The following is a 19176-nucleotide window of genomic DNA, read 5'->3' as shown; positions in this document are numbered from 1 at the left end:
ATGAGCAGAAGGAGACAGAAGGATGAATGGGGAGCTAGGAAGTAAGGAAAGAGAGGATGGAAGAATGGAAAGGAAGATGGATGGGCAGAGGATGGATGGACAGAGGGACAGCAGGGAGAGGGAAGAAATGCCTGGGTTTTCAAATGCTTTCAATCTGCCTCGGATTTGTTGGCCCAGGTTCCATGGGTGCTGTGGACCATGGCCAAGTGAGAGTGCTGTTTGTCTGCCTGGCATCAAGGGTCAGGCACCTTTTGCTTCCCAGAGGAACGCTGGACAAAGGGCAAGATCGTCTGCAGAGGGTGTGAGCATCCTGGCAGAGAGGGGTGCTGTCAGGCTGTCTTCCTCCCTCTTGGGCATCGTCCTTCCCAGTTTCCATGGGCAGAGCCCCCAGAACGTCACCGCCAACCTGACCCTCGTGGGGCTGTACTTCATGCATGCAGTCCCTCCACTTAAGCAAAGTCACCCTATTTAGGTCCGTGATAGTCACCACATGTTGCCACAAGTGGACAGCTTTGGATGGTTTCTCCAGGGCATGGCCGTGTTCCAATTGAGCCTCACCTCGCATCAAAGAGGTGGCTGCTGATGAGCCATCAGCCTCAGCATTGCTGGGCCATGTATGCAGCTTTGGGGTGTGGGGCAGGTCAGGGTGGAAGGGGCACATAGCCTGAGCCTGGTGGCAGATGTGGCTTCTCCTCCCAGCAGAGGAGTGAGGAGGTCCTCCTGCCTCACTCTCTCCTCCGCCTTGATTCTCATATTCAGCAAAGTCCCCAGGCAGGGGAAGTAACAGACATTTCTCAAGGCCTCCTGGCTGTCTCCTCTTCCCCTGAGTTTGTGATTCTCTTTTTGTTTTCCTTTAGGTGTCATCTGTACGGTTGATGGAGAGGTCGATTCACAGTGCAAGATACATTTTTGTAGAAAACCTGTATAGAAGGTACTGTAGTTTGCATAATTGATAATTTATTAAACTACTAATTTTTCAAAATGAAATAGAAACTTGTTTATTTGATTGACAGATTCGGAGTACCCGCTGTTGTATCAGTTAACCATTGCCATAGCAACGTGGTATAACAAACAGCCACTAATCCTCATGGCAGACAGCTATCTGCATTCGTTGCCCAGTCAGCCAGGTTGGTCACCAGGCAGCTCTGCTGACCTTGGCTGGGCTCAATGAGATGTCTGGGAATCAGCTGATGTAGGAGGGCCTAAGCAAGGGTGACTGGAGGTGGCTTATCTCTCTTCCTCTTGCCTGTCACCCTCCTTCTGGGACCAGCAAACCAGCCCAGGTGTTCACTTCTCACGGTGACAGAGGGTAGAAGCAACAGCAGAGATGCAAGGACATGTCTTCAGGCCTCTGCTCCAAGTTAGCTAACATTCCATTGGCCAAAGCAGGTCACATGGTCACATGAGCCCAGGGTGGAAAGGTGGGAGGGTCCAGTGAGTTACACAGCATGGTGCAAGGCTATAGGGAAAGGTGGAGAGTTGGGCAAGTCAGACGCATGGTGTGCATCGCATTTGTTGTGTTTTTCGCTAAAAGCTTCCCTCATGAGAGTGGACTCTGTGATATATACCTAGTTAGGGGGCTTCTGGTGGCCCGTCAGTGCCAAGGGCTCAGGCATGGGGCCCTCCATCCCTGTGCTCAGAGACTGCTGATTTCTCAGGGTCTTGGGGAAATGGGTTGCAGACCCCACCTGTCCCCGCTGTGAGCTTGGGATACTGCTGTCCCTCCCTCTCAGAGCTGTTTGGATGTCAGCACTGAAGGCCCTTCCTCCCACTCTCATCTGCAGCTGCCTTCCTAAATGCCGCCCTGTCTCCTAGCCCTCCCCGACCACCCTGTCTAGATAGGGCAAGCTCCTTGTTAGTCTTTGTTTCGTCTTTGGTTTTGGTTTTGGTTTTTTGAGGCAGGGTCTGGCTCTATCACCCAAGCTGGAGTATGGTGGCACGATCTCAGCTCGCTGCAACCTCCTTCCCCCAGGCTCAAGCCATCCTCCCGCCTCAGCCTCCCAAGTAGCTGGGACTACAGGCACACACCACCACGCCTGGCTATTTTTTTTTGTATTTTTAGTAGAGACAGGATTTCATCATGTTGCCCAGGTTGGTCTTGCACTCCTGGGCTCAAGTGATCCTTCTGCCTCGGCCTCCCAAAGTGCTGGGTTTACAGGTGTGAGCCACTGTGCCTGGCCCCCTTGTTATTCTTAATGACTACCTTCTGTTAGTTTTCTTTGTAGTATTTAAGGCAATCATATGAAATGATTTAACCAATTATGACCTACAAAAATGGCAGTTTTGTGTGGTTCAACTTAGTATGTGTCTAATTGTTTATTGCCTGCCCCGCCCCTCCACACGAGACCATAAGCTCCTAAGGGCAGGCACCAAGTTTGGTGTCCTTGCCTAGTGTGGACCCAGCACAGAGCGAGCTCCTGGTTGATACTTGTTAGCTATTGTTGGATGAGGGGACCTGCGACTGTGCTTTGGTCTCCAGCCCAACTTGTTCCCCAGGCTCTGGCCCCCTGCTGTTTTGTACCTTTCATTTGAGGGGCCGCTAAAAAGGCTTCTCCTAGGAGCCCTGAGCTGCCATGGATCATACTTTTGAGCCTGTATCACCCCCACAAAATGAGAGCCTCTGCTCAGAACATCAGAGCAATGCTGTGGGCTCAGGGGCTGGCAGCCAAGGTGAGTCCTGGCTGTGGCTTTGCCCCCTGACCTCAGACTTTTCTTGTGGGCTGCAGCTTGCCCTCTCAGCAGGTGGCATTCCTGACCTTAGAGCCCCATTTTCACCTGACAGCCTGGGTTTCCAGGTGTCCACTGCTAGGTTTATCCAGCCCTCTGCCCTCAGCTCCTGCTCTTTAGCACCTCAGCCAGAGGGAGGACAGGCAGGACAGAGGAGAGCGAGAGCAGAAGGGAGCCCCTGTTATGTTTGTGTACTGCTCTGCTTAGAAGTGTACTGCTCTGATTAGAACTGTAGCCCAAGGTGGAGGTTGCAATGAGCCGAGATCACACCACTGCCCGCCAGCCTGGGCAACAGAGTGAGACTCTGTCTCAAAAAAAGAACTGTAGCCCGAGGAACAGATCTTGGCGGTGGGGTAGGATTACCTGTGAACCTCACAGAGTGGGGCTGTGTCTGTCTGTGAATCACATTCAGCTTGGCCTGTTTTGTGTGGGCCCAGTGACTCTTATTGCTTTTTTTTTTTTTTTTTTTGAGATGGGCTCGTGCTCTGTCACCCAGACTGGAGTGCAGTGCCATGATCATGGCTCACTGTGGCCTTGATGTCCTGGGCTCAAGAGATCCTCCCACTTCAACCTCCTGAATAGCTGGGACTACAGCACATGTCACCATTTCTGGTTAATTTATTTCTTATTTTTTGTAGAGACAGAGTCTCCCTGTCTTGCCCAGGCTGGTCTCAAAACTCCTGGGCTCAAGTGATCCTCCTGCCTCAGCTTCCCAAAGTACTGGGATTACAGGCATGAGCCTGATTACAGCTGTGCTTGGCCTGATGGCTCTTTTTGAAGCTAGTAATCTGGAATGGAATGGCCAGAGGTTAAGGGGAGAGGATAGAGTGTGGCATTTGGTGGGTCTGGGTTCTATCCTGGCTCTGAAGTTTGCTCTGTTTTTGAGGAAGACCAAGTTTCTAAATTTCTCTGAGCCCATCTCTCATCTCTGATTCCTCTCATCCATCTTTGAAGAGCCTTTTGACCTGCCGCCTCCTTCATGTCTTAGGACCCTTTTGCGGGTCCTTGCCCACCTTGGTCTTTATTAAATTTGTGAGTTCCCGAGTCCCACCCCCAAATCTATAGGCCACCCAGCGCCAGGTAGATTTCCTCAGGAGCCATTTGTCTTTGTCTGGCCCGGGTCACAGTTCCTGCTGATGGCCACAGGCTTTGTAACTCCATGGGTGGTAACTCCCACCCATGGTCCTGTGTCATCACATTTCTGATGTGTCAGTTCTGTATCTCCCAATCTCTATGGTTATGGCATTGGTCCGGATGACATGGGCCTCGCCTGGAGCTGTTTTGTGGGTGGTTTAGGAAGAGAATGTAGCTTTTAATTTTTTTAGCTCTTTTCCCGCCCTGATGACTTTATATTTATGTCTCTCCCCGGCCCTCCCAGAATGCATGGCCTCTGTGGTTAGGATTTCTGTGGGACAGTGAACCACAGAAGAAACTTACAGTGTCCTTCTTTCTGTTCTTGGGATCTAATTGTTTTAAGTTCATATGGCTTTCCGGGGGCTGAGATTCCCCTGAAGACCTTGTTGGGGCCTTGAGACCCATCACTGAGATCTCTTGAAGCCAAAAGCTGTCAGTGGGCATGTGGCCTTGGGCACTCCAGAGGCTGCTGGGAGCACTGTGGCTGCCCAGAGGGCCAGGCTATCCACCATGGTCTCTAGGGAGATGAGAAAAGGTGGTGTTCCTCAGACCCTTTCATGGAAATCCTCTGAAGGCAGAGGAAAGCTTCCCATAGCACTGCTTACTCATCCTCCCAGCCCCTGTGGTCCAAAGCAGCCACCTGCCAACAACCTGGAAGTTTCTTGGAGTCTCCTGTTTTAACCTAGAATTCGTTAGGATTTTGCATTTTCCTCCATAGTATGTTCTTGTTTTGTATCTAAAAATAATAATTTACATACTTATCATTGAGGACAATGGATGCTGTATTAAACACCATGCTTTGCATGTGCCTTGGAGTTCCCACACCCTCAGCCACATACCCCAGAGTCCCTAAGTCCAGGAGGCAGAGAACAGAGGGGTAGGGGTATTCAAAACACCTTCCCAGGGCGTGATTCACTTGTGAACTGCACCTGCTTATGTGTTCCCTGGAAACTGGGGCGTCTGCTCTCATGGTTAAGGAACAGGGCAGGGACCCATGAACAGGAGCTGCATTTGTTGTCTGGTTGTTGACCCTATTGGGCAGATACGGAACTGAGAAAGGATTACAAAGCCAGTGCTCCTTCCTGATCGGGCAGGAACTAACCACAGGAGGGGAACGTGTTCTGAACCCTGCTGTGTGGGGGCAAGCAGCAAATGAGGAAGTGGCAGGAGGCATCTAGATTTCTCTCTTCAAGGCCAAAGGCTTCAGGGCCACTGGGGCCCCCAAAGCTGAGAATCCTGAGGTACTAGCCCCTGAGGTACTCTGCCTCTTCCAGACAGGCCTTACTCTAAGCCTCTCCCACGATCACCTGTGCATCTTGTTTACGGGTAGATTCCGCTTCAGTAGCACTGAGGTGGGGCCCGAGAGGCCACATTTCTAGCAGGTGCCTGGGTGGGACCACACTCCTGCTGGTCAGGGATCACACTTTGAGGAATATGGGCCTTACAAAAAGGTGGCAGGGCCAGGTGTAGTGGCTTATGCTTGTAATCCCAGCACTTTGGGAGGCAGAAGGGGAAGGATCACTTGAAGCCAGGAGTTCGAGACCAGCCTGGGCAACAAAGTAAGACCCCCATCTCTACAAAAAATAAAAATAAAAATTAGCTGGGCCTGGTTGTACACATCTGTAGTCCCAGCTACTCAGGAGGCTGAGGCAGGAGGATTGCTTGAGCCCAGGAGGTCAGGGCTGCAGTGATCCATGAGCATGCCACTGCCCAAGTGACAAGTGACTTAGTGAGACTTTGTCTAAAAAATAAATTAATAAATAAAAAAGGCTGGTAGCCAGGTGGCCCACAGGGCACCCTCCATCCCTGTGCTGCGACCCTTTTCCCCTGGAGTTCTGACGGTGAGGTGGGCTTCCTTGGGGCTTCACTGGACCTTTGGGGGTCATAAGAGCAACAGCCCTGGCCTGAGGATTGTCTTCGGGGCCATGGTGAAAAGTTCTGCGGGGTGCAGGATTTCCTGTTTCCTGCACCTGGCCTGTGGTTTCTTAATTTCAGCTTTGTTGCTTCATATTTGGGTTGCTGGGGGCTATGTTGTGTTACCTTTGTTTTTAAGGTTTCTGAACTTATTCCTAGGCCAAGAGTCAGGCAGCCATAGGGCAAAGTAAAAAGTATTTTTAGCCAGAGCCACAGAAAGGATGAAGGGAAGGAATACCAGAGCTTGGCTACTCTCCGGACAACTCCAGCTGCCCTCGATGCAGTGGTCATCCACAACGAAGTATTACTGAGAAAGTAGATGTGGGTTTTTTGTTTGTTTTTGAGATGGAGTCTTGCTCTGTTGCTCAGGCTGGAGTGCAGTGGTGCGATCTCAGCTCACTGCAACCTCTGCTTCCCAGATTCAAGCGATGCTCCTGCCTCAGCCTCCCAAGTAGCTGGGATTACAGGCGCCCACCACCATGCCCAGCTCATTTTTGTGTTTTTAGTGGAGGTGGGGTTTCACCATGTTGGCCAGGCTGGTCTCAAACTCCTGACCTCAAGTGATCTGCCCACCTCAGCCTCCCAAAGTGTTGGGATTACAGGTGTGACCACTGTGCCTGGCCAAAGTAGATGTTTTTAGAGGTTTCTGCTCCTCCAATGCAGATTACTATCATTGTTACTACCTATGCAAAATGTAGCATAAAACCGAGTTTGGCTGGGTCCTTTGCCCATACCTAGAATAAGGTGTCTTGGTTCCCACCTGCAGGGAGTTCAGCCGGGTACTGGGAACCACACGGTGGCATGTGGGGCGTCAGCTCCTGCCTGGGAGCTCGTGTTTCCTCATTTCCTGGGATGCTCTAGGAAAAGGCTTCCCAAAATGCCATGATGGGGAGCCCTTCACAAGGTGGGAGGGCACACTACCACTGCCCCTTCAGTGCTCGAGTTGGTCTTTTTCTCCCTCTCAGAAACTCTTGCAACCTTGGTTCGGGATCTGTGGGGGTCTGGATAGAAGGGTGTACGGCAGGCTCAGGTCCCCAGAAAAGCCCACATGTTGGAATCCTGCATCTCCTCAAAGTAAAATTTCTTGAAAGGTGTTCTTGCTCTTTGGGCCGTGAACAAATGAAGAGCTCGTCAGGGGAGAGACCCGCCTCTTCTGGCACTGTGTACCCCGGCGAGGTTGGGGTGTGCAGAATGTAAGTGCGGTTATGCCACCAGGGGTTTGAGAGGGCTGTGTTAATTGCTGGAGAGGAAGATTCCAGTTACACAGTGTCCTTAAAGATGGGAACTTTTTTTTTTTTTTTTTGGAGTCGGAGTTTTGCTCTTATTGCCCGGGCTGGAGTGCAATGGTGCAATCTCGGCTCACTGCAACCTCCACCTCCGGGTTCAAGCGATTCTCCTGCTTCAGCCTCCTAAGTAGCTGGGATTACAGTCATGTGCCACCACGCCCGGCTAATTTTGTATTTTTAGTAGAGACGGGGTTTCTCCATGTTGGTCAGGCTGGTCTCAAACTCCCAACCTCAGGTGATCCGTCTGCCTCAGCCTGCCACAGTGAGCCACTGTGCCTGGCCAAAGACGGGAACTTGTAAGGGGCGGGCAGCTGGCTAGCATGAAAAGCTGAAGGTGGTGAGCAAAATTCATGTAGCCAAAGAGGCCACGCAGGTGACTGTGTGGGCCGAGTAATGGGAAGCAAAGGTTTTACAAGATTGCCTGGTCGTCCTTTTCTAAGAACAGAAGTGAGGGCGTGGAGTGGGGCCCAGCTGAGGAAATGACATGCTGACTCACCTGTGGCTGGTGGTTGGAGATACTAAGAAAGACCTGGTGTTTGGAACCACAGGCTGGGCCTCCTCCCCTGCTTATTGGCCTAGGGGCTTAGGCTCTTCCTAGCTCCTGTCTAGACTGAAGCCTTCTGTCTGGGTCATGGGCCTAAGAGCTGTGGCATTCCTGCAGCTGAGGCTAGAGAGAGACTGGATTTGATCCAGGTCAGCTGACAGAGTGGGGCGGGCGGGTGGTGCAGTGGAGAGCATTTGGGTTTGGGGGTAGGGAGAGCCAGGCTTGAACCCCTGCTCAGACAGAGTTGGCCTTCACTTCTCTGATCCTCAGGTTTCTTCTACAAATTGGGACTGAAGCTAGCCTCACAAGGTCTTGTGAAAACAAAAGGAAATAACGTATACAAGGGAGCTCTTCTAATCCATTCCGCACAGACTGGGGGCTCTCTGGGCCTCAAGGAAGGATGCAAGAAATTGTGCTGATGTAACAGCAGGATTCATGTATTCATGTGGACGAAGACCTTGGTTTTGCCCCCTTGGGGTCAGGGGAGGGGTGAGACTTCCGTGCCCACTGTTGAGTCATGTGCTTGGATTTGCCAGACTTGGATTTGCTTGGTATTACTCTCTGTGTGTTCTATAGAAATAAAGGCTATGGCTTGTCTTGTCGGTGGTGTGGGGAGCCCCATGCTTGAGACAGACACAGGAGGAGCTGGGCAGAGTTCCTAGGAGGAAGTACAGTTAGAATAGCGCCTGCTGTGCCCCATGTCCCTCGGAGTCATGGAGATCAGGCTTCTGTTTCCTCACTCAGCTCAGCCACTGGTCAATCAGTCCTCCTGGATCCCCCAGCCTCTTCCGGCACACAGTTCCAGTCATGGAAGGGTTTTCGATAGGTCTGGCCTACTGACCCTGCCCACGGGAGGCCACCCCACTAAGGACCCCTTCCAAGAACATTGGGAAGGGAGAGGCTGCCCCTCAGTCTGCACCAACCCTGTGGGGGAAGCCTTTTGTTTGACTGTGGTGGGGGTGGGAGTGGGAGGCCCCTGTGACTACCTGGAGCTGATTCCCAGGGGAGCTGTGGCGGGGGCAGAGCCACCAGAATCTCTCAGTCCCAGAGTCCCCCACAGGTGTGACCCCCTCCCCATGTCTCCATGTGTGGACCTCCGTGCACTGTGACCGTTTTGCAGTGGTGGTTGGTTTGGTTTTAGTTAACACTGCTTCATGTGTTCTGAGCTGCGGTTCAGTTCCATGGTCATATCTGTGGGCACCCTCCCAGCTCTGGGATTGGACAGTCTTCCTTGAACTCTGTAGACACATGAGGTCCTCCGGCGGTTAGTCCAGCCTTGGAGACTTGGGAGACTGTCCCATTGGCAGCTTAACTTCTCCTCAATTGCTGCTAACTGGCTCCACCCCCTCGGTGCCACCTCTTCTGTGCCCTCAAGCTGTGAGTTTGCTGGAGTAGGGGAGAAGCTAATCAGCAGCTTCCTCATTGCACATCCTCATTTTCTTGGAGCCGATTTTTTCTCAGTCTAATTTTTCCAGAAACGGAAAATAAGAGAGAGTGGTTTGGTTTCTTGAACATCAAATATTCAGAGCTGAACTAACTGAAACCCAACTCAGAGTAGCCTGAACAATGAGTTGTTGTCAACTCCCAACAGATGGCTTAATTTGATGCCTCTGGCCTTGTTTCTCTTCATTTTCCTGCTCTGCATCCTGTTCGTGTCCTCAGTGCGATTCTTTCAGGGGGACAATGTAGTTGCGGCAGCATTGGGCTTCTCCCTCGCTGGTTGGAGTAAGGGCAGGTGTCTTGCTAGTGGCTCTTCCCCAAGCGTGCGGAAGTATCTTTTCTGTAAGTCCCTGCAAACCTCCCTCATGCCTGCCTAATCCAAATCGGGCCCCTGTCTGGGGGAGGCCCTGCACTGATTGACTTAGCTTGGCTTCCCGAACACATTGCTGGAACCAGGGCAGACGACTTCCCTTAGATCAATTGTGCCTACCCTAAGGCTTGGAAGCTTGGGGTGGGTCAGGTTTCCCTGAAGCCCTTGGGTCTGTGGATGGACCCTGAATAAAGAATAGGCTACTTTTAAGGAGGTAAGTGGAGAGGAGGCAGGGAGGCAGCCTGTGGGCACAAAGTCGTCACCTGAACTTATAGTGCCTGAGTTTTGTTGACTGGGAATCCCCTCTCTAATGCTGCAGGATTTCCCTCCCACTCCTCCCGCCTCCCCTCCCCCACGCAGCTGGGAGTCCTGGCAGTCCCACAGGTTGGTCTGCCCTGGCCTCTGTGCTGCAGTCTTCTCAGGCCCCCCTGCTGTTCTCCGTCCACTGTCCTGCTCCTCTGTCAAATGCTCTTCTCTGCTGAGAACATGGGGGTGGTCTCATAGACTAGGGGAGAATGTCCCTCCCCAGTTGGTGTCATGCCTTGCTATTAGGCCCCAAGACAGGGCTGCTTGTGCCCTTGACCTCCTAGAGTTCCTGCCTCACTTTTCCAGCCTCTTACTTCCTTCCATTCTCATCCCCTCATGGGATGGAGTCAGCCCCTCCTCACCCCCTCCCCCTGGGAGCCTCCCATTGCACACGGCTCAGGTATGGTCACTCCTCCATGGCCAGTCTTGCTGAACCCAGCTCTGAGCGGGTCCCACATGGAGCCACTAGTGGAATGGAGGATGTTAAAGGGAGAATTCCTCTGCTAGGCCTGTGAGGGTCATCTGCCTGCTGATAGGCTTGTGCCCTCCAGCCGTGGCCATTCCTGCTCTCTCTTTCCTGTTGATTTCCTCCCAGGTCACAGGAAACCCACAGAAATACCAGGAATAGATGCCAGATTTCTCCTTCACCCTGGGCTTGTTCTTCCTTCCCACTTTCTTGCCTTCTTGTCTTTCTTTTAAAGTTAACATTTAAAATATGTAGTAGGCCGGGCGCAGTGGCTCATGCCTGTAATCCCAGCACTTTGGTAGGCCGAGACAGGTGGATCATTTGAGGTCAGGAGTTCGAGACCGGCCTGGCCAACATAGTGAAACTCTGTCTCTACTAAAAATACAAAAATTAGCCTGGCATGGTGGTGCACGCCTGTAGTCCCAGCTACTCAGGAGGCTGAGGCAGGAGAATTGCTTGAACCGAGCAGTGAGCTGAGATCACGCCACTGCACTCCAGCCTGGGTGACAGAGTAAGATTCTGTCTTAAAAAAATAAAAAATAGAATGTGTAGTAATGCTTCCCAACCCCCACTGCTGATTTGCTGATTTGAGAAGTAATGTGTTGTTAAAATTTGGAAAATACAAAAAGATATAAAGAATAAAAGTCTCACATAGTCCTGCAGCTCGAGAAAAGCACTGTTTACATTTTGATATTTTTCTTTCCTGCCTTTCCAAGATGCATTGGTGAATAGTTTTGGAAATGTGGTTGGGGTATACACAGTTTTAGATCATGTTGCTTTCACTGAACATTAGATTTGAAATTTTTCCATGCCATTAAATATTATTTTACAATATCATCCTTCAGTTACTGCATGAATTTTCTGTTATATAGATTTACCAAGATTTAGTTTTTTATTGTTTTAAACAGTGCAACAGTGAGCATCATGATTATTTTCACAAAATAAATTTTTTGTTTTGTCAGAGTCAGGGGTCTCACTCTGTTGCCCAGGCTGGAGTGCAGTGGCATGATCATGACCCACTATAGCCTTGAACCCCTGGGCTCGAGTGATCCTCCTGCCTCAATCTCCCGAGTAGCTGGGACCATAGGCATGTGCCACCACACCTAGCTAATTTTTTTGTAGTTTTTGTAGAGATGGGGGTCTTTCCATGTTGCCCAGGCAGGTCTTGAACTTCTGGCCTCAAGCGATCCTCCCACTTCACCCTCCCAAAGTGCTGGGGTTACAGGCATGAGCCACCACCCTGGTCCACAAAATAAATTTCTAAAAGTGAAATTGGTTTGCTGATTCATTGCCCAACCTGAGCACTGTCTCTGTTCTCAGGGCACAAGCTTTAAAGTCCCTTTCTCTGCTTAGAGTTCTCCCATCACTCTGTGCCATGGCCCTTGCAGCATTGCACCATAAGCTGCCCCCAGGCAGCAGGAAGTCGGGAATGCTTAGGGTCCTTGTCACTGCATGTCCAGTATTGCATGGATCACTTTGTGCCCTGGTACCCTTGCTGACTCCCTTTCAGTGAGAGCCATCTCCAGATCCTTTTGGGGGAATTGCATAGCCCAGAAGCTTTCTTTTAGGTGAATAAGCCCTTACAACTCTCATTGCAGTGGGAAGATGCCAGAAGTGGACTATGTAGTTCTGTCGGAATGGTTTGACTGGATCTTGAGGAACATGGACGTGTCCATTGATTTGATTGGTGAGATGCACCCCTCCCACCTCCACCTCTGGTCTCTCTCCTGGGCCCCTTGAGGATGTGCTTGGCTGGGCCCCAACCCTTGGGGGCAATGGGTGAGGCACTCGGCAATTCCTTCCCCATAGGAGTTCAGCCTTCTACCTGAGGGCAGACAGAATTTGGGGCTTCTGGTCTGTCATGGAGAAGAACCTTGGCCTTTGTTCTTTAAACTTCCCTCCCTGCCTCCGCTACTTTCAGACCCAAATCCACTGTGATCTGATGGGTTTTCTAGTTGGTAAAGAACAGGAAGGACAGAGCCTGAACATTCACTGAGACCTGCTTGGTGTGAGGCCTGTGCTGAGCTCTGTCTATGAACAGAATCCCATTCAGCCTCAAAACGACCCCACGGGGCTGGTGACACAGAAAGAATGAAAATCGGGGCCGAGGGTCAGTGGTCAAGCCGAGAGCTGGCCCTCCCTGCCTCCTGCTTGAACTGTGCAGACCTTCCTCCCGCCTTTGCCCGTGTGCCTGCTTCGCTTCCAAGCCATGAGCAGAGTCCTGAGAGCCACGTATTCTTTTAACCTCAGTTTATCTTCGGACCAATCCTGAGACTTGTTACCAGAGGTTAAAGAGGAGATGCAGGGAAGAGGAGAAGGTCATTCCACTGGTAAGAGGCCTCTTCGGCTTGGTTAAAGACAAACTGGGAAACCACCTCTGTCCACGCCCGGCTTCCTCTCCTAGCCCCACCCCCATGAGATCATTGTGCCCTTGTCTGCAGAGAGAGAAACAGGAACCAAGTGTATCAGGGGGTGAACTCTGACTTCCTGTTTGGCCAGAGACCCACGTGGATGTCCAGATCTGCTTGGCTTCCTGTGGTCGCTGACTCATGGTTTGGCAACCCTCCTGCTTGGAGGTGTTCCCCTCCCCTCCCCACCTGCCCCTTCCCATCTTGTCAGCACCAGGGCTTGTCTCTTCTGCCTCCTGAAGATTGCCTGGCCTTGTGCTCTCTGGGTCCTCCCTAGAATGTGAGTTCCAGGAGGACAGGACCAGCCCCCTTGTGCACTGCTGCATCCCTAGTGCTCAGCGCAGTGCCCAGCATGGAGGCAGTGCTCATGCTCAGTAGTGCTTGCCCACTGGAGAGATGCCATGCCCCTCTGAGTTCTGCTCAGGCCACACTGACTCTCATGGGGACTCTGCCAGTACAGGCCCGGGCTGTGCTTCTTGCCCTGGTCCTTCCCTCCTCACATCTCCCTCAAAATCCAGCCTCCAGGCTGCTGCGCAGCTGATATTTCCAATACTTAATCACCACTCGTGCAATTTCCCAGCCCAGAACCCTTCAGTGCCTTGCTACTGGCTAGGATGCAGTCCTCACTTTGTAATATGGCTTATGACCCGGCCCCAACTGCCTCTCTGGCATTATCTTCCTCCATTCCTTACTTTCTATGCTGTGGCTGTAAGGAACTAGTTGTGGCCACACACAAACATCTACACGCACAGTGGAGCTATGCAAATGTGCCTTTGCACAGTTGTTTCCTTTGACTTTAAAGTATTACTCAGATGTCACCTTCTCCAGGAAGCCACCCCTGACCTTCCTTCCATTGTAACCCCCCCAAACCCACCCACTGGCTTTCTTTGATCACAGGCCTTAGGACAGTATACTGACACTATTTGTTTATACCTTTTTTCCCCCATCCCTCATTAATATCGGCTTTTTAAGATTGGGTCTTATTCTCTCCGTGTCCTCTGCACGTGCCTTGGGGCCTGGTGCCTAGTAGTTGCTCAGTTAGTATTGAACTGAATGTCCCATGTGAAAAGCTGCCTCTGGAGGGAGACAGAAGTTGGGCAAGCATTCAGTGGGGCGTCAGGGGTTCTGAGCTCAGGATAGGCTGGACTGGGGGCCCTGGGAGGCCTATCCAACTCCTGAAGCCTTGCTCAGCCTTCTTTTTCCCTGGTGCCAGCACGATGCATTCCTGCTATGAAGGCCCGGGCTTCACTCTGGGCAGCTCCTTTGAAATCTTGGAGACAAGAATGCTAGGAAGATGGAGTGTGGTGGAATGGGGCCAGGCTGGACTGTGCTGTGATGGGCACAGCAGCTCTGCAGTGACCCAGATGCTCCCCAAGTCTGGGGTCCCTCCAAGTTGTGATCTAAGCCATTGTCTTAAGGGTTTGACCAAGTCCATGGGACACATCTGGCTCCTGTTGCCAAGGGAGAGCTGGGCAGCAGATGAAAAGGCAGCTGCAGAGTTGACACGCGAGCCTCTGTTGGCGAGTGAAATCTGTGTGAGGAGCCATCCCACTCTGTGCCTGGGAGAGCACGAGTATCTGCTCTGCCCGATATGTAGGCCCCATGGCTCGAGAGGGCCTGTGCCCCTTTTTCCTTGGGCTCCACCACATCAGGCTTTCTGCAGCTGGCGGTCTTTATAGTCTCGAGGGTCTATAGGTTATGAGTTGTTGAGGGGCTAGAAGGGCAAGGGGTGAGGGTCATGGTCCTCTTGGTTGCAAGACAGAGGGGAGGGTTTAGAGGCTGCCTGGGGCTGGGCCCCTGTCTGAAGGAACTGAGGCCTTGCTGCTGCAGAAGTGGCAGTAAATGGGAGAAGGCAGGCGTGGGTCCTGCCTTTTGCCTTGGCTTTGATTCAGGCGCCAGAGGAAGGGCCAGTGTTTGTGCCTATGAACCCCCAGTGGAGCAGAGCAGGGTGGCTGGTGACACTTCTGCTGTCGTTTTGCTCAACCTGGCCACCAATTGTGCAGCTGCGTCTGCCACGGTCTGCCTGAGCCAGGTTTGCTCTTGCAGGGTTGCTTTGTCCGAGTCACTGCCTATGGTCATTGACTATTTTGTCCCCCTCTGCTTGAGACCCTTGGTGGGCGGGGTGTGCCCTGCCCACTCCCGACAGACTGTTTATGTTTCCCTGGCAGGAATACCTGGAAGCAATTCACCATCTCCATGAGGAGTGGCTCATCAAAGGCAGCCTTTTCCCCGTGGCAGCCCCTGTTCTGGTAAGTAAGACTCCCTTACAGGGTACGAGACTGTTCTAGAAAGAGGAGTGACCCAGGGAATGTCAGCCATCTTGCAGACAGGGGAGGGCACAGTCCTTTAGAGTTTGACAACTTGGAAGGAGGAAGGTGGGAAGGCTGGTCCTCTCTCTCCTAGTCCCTGTTTCTGGGCTGAGTCTCAGAGTGAGTTGGCCAGACCCAAGGGAAGGCAGTCTGTGTCAGTGCCATCACACCTGGCGGTTGTCACTGATCCAGCATCTTCAGTGAAGACTGTAGACCCGGGTTTCAGTTTTCACCATTTGGGATGGTGGTTCCTCTGATGTGACCTTCCTTCTTCCGTGGATGACACAGAACCTCATTTCACCTTTGTTTGGTGACTCAGGTCATCAGAAGGAATGTCAGTGTCTGGTCTGGGCTGCCACACGGTGATGCCCTTAGGAAGTGCTGAGGTGTGGAACTGTCTGTCCTACCCACTAATGTCTCTGCATTCCTGTGTTTACTTTTTACAGTAACCCTCCTTTCTCTTGCTGCCGTGTATCATTTCTGACTGATATTGATGTATCTGCCCCTGTCAGCATTTCCTCACTTCCCCATCCTTGTTTTCCAGTTTGCTGTTTCCAGATTTCTTTACTCACACAAATGCACAGTGGCCCAGATGCTCCCAAGAAATGCGGAGTCTGGGGTCCCTCTGAGTCTTGATTGGAGGGAACCTAAGATGGTTACATATACAACATGGGATGGGCTGTGAGGCAGGGCTGTGTGCAAGCTTTTGTGCATGGCTATAGGAACAATGTTTGATGGACTGTGAGGCAGGGCTATGCATCAGCTTTTGTGCGTGGCCATAGGAACATCTGTTTGGGCTCAAACACTTCTGCTCATGGCTCTTGTAAGCAGTGAGGTTCTGAAAAGTGAGATGTTACTGTAGTAGTTTTTTGTTTGTTTGTTTTTGAGACAGAGTCTCGCTCTGTTGCCCGGGCTGGAATGCAGTGATAGTCTCGGCTTGCTGCAACCTCTGCCACCTGGGTTCAAGTGATTCTCTTGCCTCAGCCTCCCGAGTAGCTGGGACTATAGGTGCATGCCACCATGCCTGACTGATTTTTTATATTTTTCGTAGAGATGGGGTTTTGCCATGTTGTCCAGGCTAGTCTCAAACTCCTGGCCTCAAGTGATCTGTCTGCCTCGGCCTCCCAAAATTCTGGGATTTCAGGCATGAGCCACTGCACCCGGCCTACTGTAGTAGATTTTTAAATAAGTACAGTTTATTTTTCTCCCTCATTATGAAAAAAAAGGAGGGTAGAAAGTGATGAGGGAAAAAAATCATTCATGAGCTTACAGGGTCTCACTATGTTGCCCAGGCTGGTCTCAAACTCCTGGGCTCATGTCATCTTCAGGTGTCAGCCTCCCAAAGTGCTTGGATAATAGACATGAGCCACCATACCTGGCTCTTATAGTACATTCTTAAGTGAAAACCTCATTGGAAATGTAGATTGCCCTAGAGCTGAGAGCAGTTTGGCTCTAACCTTCCTTTTTATCTGCCTGCAACCTTCTCTGTGCCCCCTGCCCCCTGCTGTCTGCTGCCTGCTTCCATGTCTCTCTCTCCAGCTGTGAAGGGAGGATGCTGCTGAGGTCAGTGCAACCCTGTGACCCATGTGTCTAATTTCCAGGTGATCGAGGCTGACCACCACATGGAGAGGATGTTACAACTCTTTGAACAAAATCGGGATCGAATATTAACTCCAGAGAATCGGAAGCTTGGCCCATAGGAGGCAGAAGGTCTATGGATCATGTCTGAAAAATGCCTGCTGCTGCCAAGTTAGCTATTATGAGCAATCTGGAAAAACTTGCTCCCAGGAGGGCTTTGTGTCTGGCCGGCTTGATTTTCCTAATGGTCTCATCTCCTTTGCTAGTGTCTTTGTCATAAGTCTCTGGCCCTCGTGGGTAAGTGACAAACGGGACCAATGGGTTTGCCAAGCCCTTTGCTGTTCGCAGCCTCACATTCCCCCGCTGCCTCTTCCAGTGGCTTCGTGCTGCCGAGTTGCTTTCATGAAGCCCTTAGGGAGCGCACCTGCTGTGTGCCTGACGTCCCGCTGGAGCTGTGTACCAATCATCTCAGCCTTCATCAGGAGGCTGAGGTAGGAGTCTTATGTCCCAGGTGAGGAATTTGAAGCTCAGAAAGATTGAGGGCTCCCCAGAGGTCACACAGCCAGTGTGCAGTGGAGCTGGCACCATTCAGACTTTCAGCCAACTCCACAACTTTCCTTTGCCCTGGCTGCCTCCTCCTGAGAGCTGTTCCCCACCGCCCTGCCTCTTCTGGTTGGAGGCTCTCGTGTCTCTTTGGGGAGAGCTGGCAGTGTGTGGAGCCAATAACATTTTCTCAATGTTGAGCAGTTCCCAAGGACAGTCAGCATTTCTAGACTTCCACAAAATTGTGCTGCATTTGACTGGAGCCTGGTGTTCAGTGGTTTCCCCGCCCGAGGCCACTGCAGGCCCATCCACCACGTCCTCCTGTGGATGTTGACGTTAGGAGATTCACACGCTGGCTCCTGAATGGTGCTCTGTCTCCTTGGCGATGAAGGTCCTGCTTCAGCTGCTGCCAACTCCATGTCAGGGAAGTCGCTTTTGGTGTGTGGCTGGTTTGCCCAGAGCCAAGCGGAGGCAAGGGGCAGCCAGCCCTGGCTTCCAAGGCTCCCGTACTATCTGTGTCCTTCTATAAGGAGCTTTACTCTTGGAATTACTGAAAGTCTGTGGCCCGAGGGAGAGATACAAGTGGCCTTAAGTCTTTTTGAAATGTTCTTTCATCCAGGGGAATGCCTCAAGCCATAGAGCCTGAAATCATCTTTGTTGGTTCCGAAAATACCTTAACTTCACTCAGCTGGAACTGCGTTGAAAGCAAGGCTGTCCCTTGGATCAAGCAGAAAACAAGAGAAAGAAAGAATATTCCCTTTGGGGACAGTCTGGAAAACTGAGATTCGCAAATAAAGGCTCTGGAAGCATTGCTAGTCCTGAAGCTTCGGAGGTGGGCAGAGCGAGCTTCAAGAAGACTGGATGCAAACCCTGGGAAGGATTAAGGCTCAACTCTGGAGAAACAGGCCATGGGCTCTCAGAGCAGCCGTTAGCTGTAAATAGAGGTAGCAAGGCCACTCCCAGGCCCCTGTGAGTATGGGCACCTGTACATGCAGTGCTCCGACTCTGCAGAGGTGCCAAGTGACCCTGCTGGGCCAGTCCCAGAGAGTTAAGAAGTCAAGGCCTTCAACTCCTGGTTCTTCCTGTTCGGACCAGTTCTTGTGCCATTGGCAGGATGAGAGGCAGCAGCCAGGCGGGAGCTGTGTCTAGCAGCACCTGTAGCCCATGTGCTGCTAATTAGCTGGAAAACTGGGGAAGGTAGAACCTTTGCTACCAGGAATCTTGACATGTGGGGTCCATCTTGAGAATTTTTAAATGAACAGTCCAATATTTCCCCTAGGCTCATTTTGCGCATCCATTTTGGGGCAAATGTGATTTCTCTTTTTTTTTTTCCACTTTTTTTTTTTTTTTTTGCCCAAGGCACAATCTCAAGAGGTCCTGAGAACATGTACCCATGATTTTTCTTTTACTCTGTGATACCCAGTAACTCCTTCACCTAAGCCCTGTTGTTGATTTTGAAGTGCTTCCTGGGCCAGTGATTTTAGCTCCTGCCAGCATCCTTTTGCCAGTAGAGTAACGTGTTTTTATTTTTCAAACCCCATGTTTCCTAACATGGAATGTATGGGTCCAAGAAGAGCCTGCTGTCCTCCCTGCCTTCCACCTTGGAGAGGAGGCTGGGTGCATCAGCAGTGGCCAGGGCAGGTCGCAAAATCCTCCCATCCTAGAGACCATACCTGAAATGGCTGAAGCCAACTTGCACAAGGGCTGCTGTCCCCCTGTGGCAGGCAGGGCTGGTGGGGGCAGGGGCCACAGAGCAGTCATAGACACTGTGGACCGGGGCAGGAGAAGGACAGATGGGACATGGGCACAATGGGGCCTTGTCCTTAGAGCACTGGGGGGTCCTCCCCAGAGGCTCCTGGCCGTGGCTGGGAGGGGCATGGCAGGGCTGGCATCCCTGTAGAGCCAGAGGGGCCACCCAGGGCAGTGACATTCCAGATGTGTTGGGCCCACCTCATCCTTGCTTTGAGACTGTAGTTCCATGGGGACATGAAATCAGTACACGCCAGAACTGCTCAGCTGCTCTACCTCTCGCTGACTTTTTAAAAATGTTGCACGTCATATACATTTTCTTTCAGTTAGCGTTTATTCCAGTTTTTATTTAAGCTTTTTGACTGTACATGTAAAATATGTGATTATAACCATTTAAAAATA

The 19176-nt window shown here is 51.5% G+C and overlaps 1 protein-coding gene across 7 annotated transcripts in view; it reads left to right on the top strand.

The window, feature by feature from the left end:
- LOC105491461 (thymidine kinase 2) overlaps positions 1–19176 on the top strand; it is a 54391-nt gene extending 35215 nt beyond the window's left edge. For 6 of the 7 annotated variants that reach the window (XM_011757951.3, XM_071084681.1, XM_011757952.3 and 3 more), the window contains 5 exons: positions 858–931; positions 11786–11874; positions 12438–12517; positions 14764–14844; positions 16506–19176. In XM_011757951.3, the coding sequence (XP_011756253.1) occupies positions 858–931; positions 11786–11874; positions 12438–12517; positions 14764–14844; positions 16506–16604 (423 nt within the window). In that variant the 3' untranslated portion in view covers positions 16605–19176. The remainder of the gene's footprint in view (positions 1–857; positions 932–11785; positions 11875–12437; positions 12518–14763; positions 14845–16505) is intronic. The other variant, XR_011616525.1, reaches the window with a different exon arrangement.

Source organism: Macaca nemestrina, chromosome 18 (genome assembly GCF_043159975.1).
Source record: "Macaca nemestrina isolate mMacNem1 chromosome 18, mMacNem.hap1, whole genome shotgun sequence".
Classification (NCBI taxonomy): domain Eukaryota; kingdom Metazoa; phylum Chordata; class Mammalia; order Primates; family Cercopithecidae; genus Macaca; species Macaca nemestrina.
The sequence above is the reverse complement of the archived record's forward strand: the minus strand, read 5'-3'. Positions and strand labels throughout refer to the sequence as shown.